This window comes from Solanum pennellii, chromosome 1 (assembly GCF_001406875.1).
Source record: "Solanum pennellii chromosome 1, SPENNV200".
Taxonomy (NCBI): Eukaryota; Viridiplantae; Streptophyta; class Magnoliopsida; order Solanales; family Solanaceae; genus Solanum; species Solanum pennellii.
Genome location: NC_028637.1, coordinates 1,925,937 through 1,933,229, shown reverse-complemented (window position 1 = coordinate 1,933,229; position 7,293 = coordinate 1,925,937). Strand labels below are relative to the sequence as shown.

The following is a 7,293-nucleotide window of genomic DNA, read 5'->3' as shown; positions in this document are numbered from 1 at the left end:
ATGCGTAATATTAATACCACGTTTGGTTGACAATTTTAAGGATGGAAATTTGTGATTTATGTATATTAACAGATATACACGTGTCATAATCTTATCTACCGATCTAACATATATTAAATATCGAATCGACGGATTAGATTGCGTCACGTATCCCTATTTAGTCTTCCGTTAGAATTAAAGGGTACATATGCTCTTGTTTTTGCACAACAAAGGTTTACCGATGTTCAAAAAATATAACAAAAAAACCCGTCATATATATTAAGCTTAGCAAGAATATGACCTTAAATATAAGGAATTGGTAGCCGTATAAACAAATCTTTTAGAGTCTATATGTTATAACTCATACGGTGTTTGATAGGTGGATAAGAAAAAAGTTGAGTAATTCATATATAATATTAATACCACGTTTGGTTACAATTTTAAGGATGAAAAATTTGTGATTTATGTATATTAACGAACATACACGTGTCATAAACTTATCCACCGATCCAACATTTATTAAATATCGAATCAACATATTAGATTGTGACACGTATCCTTATTTAGTCATCCGATATAATGAAAGGGGCACATATACTCTTGTTTTTGCGCCAATGTTTCAAAAATATAACGGAAATACATATCCTTTACGATAATTTGAGGGTATATTTGATGCTATTCCCTATATATTCACAATCCACAAATTCACATACCAAACTAGGCCCATTCCATTCACAGTCCAGGCCCAATCACATCACCAAATCCACGTCATCGAATCTCATCCATCCACGTCATCTCCCGGGAATCTAGCGAGTACACGTGTCATCCTACGTGTCATTCCACCATTGTTAAAAGCTTCAATTTTCAACCACTCATTCTTCTTCTTCTCCAAATTTTCAGGAAGAAGAAAAAAAAAACAGAGCAATTGCTAAAACCCTAGAAAAAAAATGATGAATTTCAAGCCGCCGGAGACTAAAACGACGCCGTCATCGTCGTCGTATTCGTCTACGGCGGAGAAAGCGTTTTCATTGATATCTAAAGGATGGAAAGAGGTTCGTTCTTCCGCCGACGCAGATCTACAACTCATCAGAAACAGAGCTAAGGAACTCGAAAACTTCCTTAACTCAGTACCAACAATTACCGCTACTGCAACTGCAACTGCAACTACTCCGGGAGAAATTGATTTTGTTAAGAAGCTCCGTCCAAAATTATCGGAAATACGTAGGGTTTATTCGTCGCCGGACTTCAATTGGGCACCGAAAGGGAAGCTTAGGATCGATTTATCGGGAATTACGAATGCGATTGTGACGGAATCGGAAGATGAGAAATTGGGGAAATGGAGAAGAGAGAGGTTAAAGGATGAAAAGCAATTTGGGGAATTGAGTAATTGGGAACCAATTAGGGCTTTTAGGAATCGATTAAGAGAGATGGAGGTTGAGATTAAGAGTTCGAATTCGTCTTCTCCGGTGGAGATTTTCGAAGGGATTAAGAATAGTGAGTTTATGGAGAAAGTAAAATCGAGCTTCGTAAGTTTGTTCTTCCATTATTGTATTGTTTCGTTGTTGTTGTTGTTGTTAATGCTCTCATTTAACCCCCGTCTCATGAGATTATACTGAATATGTTGTTGTCGTTGTTACGACTCTCATTTTATGTATTTCCCTTTTCAAAATGCTTCATTTAAGTCGAGAGTCTATCAGAAACAACGTCCTCTATCTCTACAAGATAGGAGTAAGGTCTACGTATACTCTAGTGGGATTACATGATACGAGTAAGGTCTGCATATACTCTATCCTTCGCAGACTCTATTTGTGGGATTACATGATACGCGTAAGGTCTGTATACACTTTATCCTCTACCTGTGGAATTACATGATAGGAGTAAGGTCTGCGTACACTCTATCCTTCGCAGACTCTACTTCTGGATTAATCCTCTACTTGTGGGATTACATGGTAGGAGTAAGGTCTGTGTACAATCTATCCTTCGTAGACTCTACTTGTGAGATTACATTGGGTATGTCGTTGTTGTTGATTGTTACAAAAGAGAAAAGTGGTGGCTTTTTGGGCAAAAGAACCAAAAAGTTACTACCTTTTTCTTTTGTAGAAACAGCCCGAACAAAAGGAGCTCACGAAACCGTTTTTTTTTCTTTTTCAAAAATTTAAGTTTTGAACTTTTTGAGCCAATGCGACAATGTTAATGTTATGTTTATGTACGAGGAAGCAGAATTACTTAAAATAAGGCTAACTAGTTGGAGGTGATTTGCTTCACGGACTAGCTTTGGAGGAATTATAGCACGAAGATTATCGTGTGTGAATTGTGATGTATATATACAGTTTTTACGCAGTCAATAATTTATGTAAGTGTTAGTTATACGAGTTTTACACTAGAAGCTAAAGTTGTACTAGTAATGTAGAGTTGTATACCGATTTTTTTTAGAAGAGAGTTTGATATGAAACGTTGTATTAAAATTGATCCGACTTGCTACTTATCACGGCTTTCCTTTTCACATGATTAATCTGCTGTTTTTTTGTTTTGTCTAATGATTTTTCAGAAGTCAATTTGCAAGGAACCAGAAGAGTCGAAGGTTAGTGTCTTACTTTTACATTTAGTGAAGTTGTAATTGCAAGGTTTTAGATGTGTTTGAACTTTTCAACGAGTTGTGTAAATAATGCTTTGCTTTGTCGGTTAAGGTAGGCTAGTTTGAAATGACAATTTTGATTGAAGAACAGCGAAGAAACATAACCTTATAAAACGACCATTATAACGTTTGATTGTATAATGGTCGGTTTATAATGTTTTTTGATTTACATCTTTTTTGAAAAGTGGACATATTAATGTTTTACTAGAAAATGACTGAGGATGAAGCTATTGGTTCCTTTACATGATCTTTGTCTATGCAGGGAGTTCCGCCACTGGACGTGCCAGAGTTGTTAGCATATTTGGTTAGACAGTCAAGCCCATTTTTGGATCAAATTGGCATCAGAAGAGGTAATAGTCTGTCAAACGGTTTGTGGTTTTTGTAAACTTGTAGGTTTGATCTGAGTTTGTGTTTCTCTGGATTGTTCTACTTGCAATAGATATCTCAGACAAGATCGTTGAGAGTTTGTGCAGCAAACGGCGAAACAAGCTTTTATTACGTGCTCTACCTGAAGGAGATTCTTCCCTGATCGAAGGCGATAGTATGAATGATGAACTAGAACTACGAATTGCCAGTGTACTACAAAGTACTGGTCATCATTATGAAGGTGGGTTTTGGAGCAATTCGACAAAGCAAAACGTATCAGATGGTAAAAGACATGTAGCCATAGTCACAACTGCTAGCCTTCCGTGGATGACAGGAACAGCTGTCAATCCTCTCTTCCGAGCGGCTTATTTGGCCAAGTCTGAAAAGCAGAACGTTACACTCTTGGTTCCATGGCTATGTAAATCGGACCAAGAACTAGTTTATCCAAACAATCTTACATTTAGTTCACCAGAAGAGCAGGAACTCTACATACGGAATTGGCTCGAGGAAAGAGTCGGTTTCAAGACCGATTTCAAGATCTCGTTTTATCCTGGAAAGGTATTTCATGCGAACTTACTGCATATTATTCAGTAAAACAAAATGATGTTACTGAAAGATGCTGTGATTATTTGACATTTCGTTTTCCTCTCCAGTTCTCCAAGGAAAGGCGAAGTATACTACCGGCTGGAGATACTACTCAGTTTATCCCATCACGGGATGCTGATATTGCAATCTTAGAAGAGCCAGAACATCTAAACTGGTACCACCATGGCAAACGTTGGACCGATAAGTTTAACCATGTCGTTGGTATTGTTCACACAAATTATTTGGAGTATATCAAAAGAGAGAAGAATGGGGCTCTTCAAGCTTTCCTTGTGAAACACGTAAATAATTGGGTCACAAGAGCGCATTGTGACAAGGTAATATTCTTACATATTGATTGAATTCTCCAGAAGGAAGTAGGAAAAGTTGTTGTCCAAAGGATGCGTTAGCACTTCGAAATGTGTTTATCGTGTCTAATTATTTTATTTATCCCGGTTCTCTGATGGAAATGCTAATTTCGTTGTTTAGGTGCTTCGCCTTTCTGCTGCTACACAGGATTTACCCAGGTCTGTGGTCTGCAACGTTCATGGTGTAAATCCGAAGTTCTTGAAAATTGGAGAAAAAATGGCTGCAGAAAGACAAAGCGGTCATCAAGTTTTCTCTAAAGGTGCATACTTCTTGGGAAAAATGGTTTGGGCTAAGGGTTACAGGGAGTTAATAGACCTTTTAGCGAAGCACAAAAGTGACCTTGATGGTTTTAATATGGATTTGTTTGGCAACGGGGAAGACGCTCATGAAGTGCAGACAACAGCTAGGACGTTAAATTTGAATGTCAACTTCATGAAAGGCAGAGACCACGCGGATGATTCTCTTCATAGGTATGAAATATGAATCCTTTTAATAGAACCCCTTTTAGTTTTTCTGCGAAAATGCTGCTGGTAATACGTTATATCATAAAGCTGCTTTAATATTTCGATACATAGATTTTCTTCGACTTGCTCTTAGTCACTTGCGTGATAATGTACTTCATGGTTCACGTTTCCTGATCGATAAATTTTTACTTGCAGTTATAAAGTCTTCATAAATCCTAGTATCAGCGATGTACTCTGTACAGCTACAGCTGAGGCACTCGCTATGGGGAAATTTGTAGTTTGTGCAGATCATCCGTCTAATGAGTTCTTCCAGGCATTTCCTAACTGCTTGACGTATAAGACATCAGAAGACTTTGTAACAAAGGTTAAAGAGGCAATGACCGGTGAACCTCAGCCTCTAACTCCCGAGGAACAATATAAGCTTTCGTGGGAAGCTGCAACCCAGAGATTCATCGAATATTCTGATCTCGATAAGGTTTTGACTAGTGAAAAAGGCAGTGACAGGAGAAAAACCAGGATCAAAGGCATAGGAAAATCAGTTTCCATGCCAAATCTCGGAGGGATGGTTGACGGGAGCCTGGCATTTGCACAATATTGTCTCACAGGGAACGAGTTCGTGAGGTGGTGTTCTGGTGCTACACCGGGAACACGAGATTATGACCAGCAACATTGTGAAGATCTCAATCTCTTACCTCCCCAGGTAGAAAACCCAATTTATGGCTGGTAGTTATATATATATATATATATACATCTCATTTGACCTGTATAGGTGTGATGTAACTTGGATACTCATAACTCCAATCTTTTACCTGGTATTAGTGTCGTAATCAGGATTTTCACGTAAAAAGTCATTTTGATCTTATATATAGCGTATTTTTTTTTTGCAAAGAGATTCGGAGGTAACCCTTCGTGTTCCCTAGCTCCACCTCTGCCCTAGTGTTTCAGGTTTTATTTTGATGATTTTTGTAACTAGTGATACAGCAAGAAAAGTAAATAGGATGTGTAAAATTTTTAAAATTATGATATATGTTCTTTGTCTATCTAAAATGTGTCAAATTATTTTTTTCATGTACTTTTGTAAATTAAATTTATGAAATTATAGTAGAGACGTATATAAAGGTATATTATCGATAAATATAATCGCGAACTTATCAAAATATGGATTGAATACCCTATTCATACGTCCATATGCATTTGTCAATCCAAACGACATTACAAGAAACTCACAGTGTTCCCTTGTGCTTGAATTTTTTTTTATATCGTCTATAAAATTTCTGGCTCTATTACTACCTCTAATATATCACTTTCAAAATAAAATATTAATTTCAAAGTACTAGTAGACTTTTTTTAAAAAAATATTAATTACAAGTACTAGTAGACTTATTTTTTTAATAGAGCAATGAGGATAATTTCACTTTGTAGAGCAAAAACTAACTTGTATTACACGTACAAAATAATATTGAAAGGGAATTAAATACTTGAACAAATTTCACTATACTTTCATATGCAATTATTTACAATTTTCTATTTTAAAAAATTAAATGCTATCATATACCTTTGTATCAACTAAATTTACGAAGTCTCCTTTTCTTCTGTCGTTTTCATCTCCTCTACTATTGTTGTTACGGTCATCAATATAGATTCGAGAAATTGAATGCTATTATTAAACTTTATATCTGTTAAGTTTGTTAGCTCTACTTTCTTCTCTGTCATTTCCATCTCTTCCACTTTTGTTGTTGTCGTGTTTCCACGTATCCCGATAACAATAGATTCTCCTTCTGTCGTAAATAGTGTATTATTCACTTGATTCGCCCCCTCTAGGACTGTTAGTACTCCTTTTGTTGATTCGACAAATGAAATGCTGTTATAAAGCTTTATATCGACTAAGTCCATAAAATCTTCGATCTTTTTTGGCGTTTTCATCTCTTCCACTATTGCCATTGCGGTGCTTCCACGTATCCAAATGACAAAAGATTCCTCTTTTGTTGCATTTATTGTATTATTCACTTGATTCACCTCTTCTACTACCACTTCCCCCTTTGATTCTACATTGTCACCTATCTCGATCGTAACAAAATCATCACCATCCATCTCATCTTCCACCGTAGGATGCACGGTTCCACGGTGCAATATTCGGGGCCGATGCGATCGTGATGTTGTTGTCGATGACATACTCTTTTTCTCAAAACATGCTTTGCTCGAAAGCTCCTCGATAGCCTCAGAGATCTCGTCGACACATTTAGTGACGGCGATGAGTAAGGACACAACGGACGCGGTGGGGACACAGTCCATGACGCGCGATTCATCGTATCGAAAAAAGGTTTTTGAAGTGCCTAGTGTGAGTTTTAGGTCATCAATGACATTTTTTGTGTTACTTATAGAGGAAATTGGTTGTGCCATAGTTTTAATGGACAATGCAAATTCTTTTAATGCATTTTTAGATTCCATAATCATTTTTTTGCATACTTCTTCTATCCTCCTCTCAAATTCATTTGGTGCCTACAAAATTAACAATTAATAATATGTTAATTTGACTATATATATATACCATAAAATTTAAGTTATATATATTATCAAACTATTATACTATTAAAAAACATAAGTGTTGATCTCTCAATAAGCAAAATATAATAATATATTATATTTCATTTCGATTTATGTAGCATTATTGATTTTTGACTTTTGGTGTTACAAAATGTTTGACCATTCAAAATTTATATAATTGTATTAAGTTGTTCTAAGTTTTTAAAATCTGATACTTTTTTAGTAATTATTCGGGTTTTTACTATGTAAAAATTATAAAATCATATCGTGGTACATTATTGTGCAAGTAGGTTATCCTCTTGAATATATATCATGAGACGCGATATCTTTTAATTGTTTCAAGTAATTCGTACA

At 36.0% G+C, this 7,293-nt stretch overlaps 2 protein-coding genes across 2 annotated transcripts in view; one reads left to right on the top strand and one right to left on the bottom strand.

Annotated features, from left to right (window-relative positions):
- Positions 1 to 861: 861 nt before the first annotated feature.
- On the top strand, positions 862 to 5,420 carry LOC107007113 (digalactosyldiacylglycerol synthase 1, chloroplastic-like). Its single transcript, XM_015205590.2, has 7 exons — positions 862 to 1,505; positions 2,528 to 2,560; positions 2,877 to 2,964; positions 3,054 to 3,538; positions 3,634 to 3,900; positions 4,052 to 4,401; positions 4,591 to 5,420. Exons 1-7 carry the CDS (start codon positions 927 to 929, stop codon positions 5,120 to 5,122), a joined length of 2,334 nt encoding a protein of 777 aa, XP_015061076.1. The 5' UTR covers positions 862 to 926; the 3' UTR covers positions 5,123 to 5,420.
- A 547-nt stretch (positions 5,421 to 5,967) lies between these two features.
- Positions 5,968 to 7,293, bottom strand: part of LOC107016493 (aluminum-activated malate transporter 8-like) — a 4,276-nt gene continuing 2,950 nt past the window's right edge. Inside the window, exon 5 of the mRNA XM_015216950.1 lies at positions 5,968 to 6,894. Coding sequence (XP_015072436.1) covers positions 5,968 to 6,894 — 927 coding nt within the window. The remainder of the gene's footprint in view (positions 6,895 to 7,293) is intronic.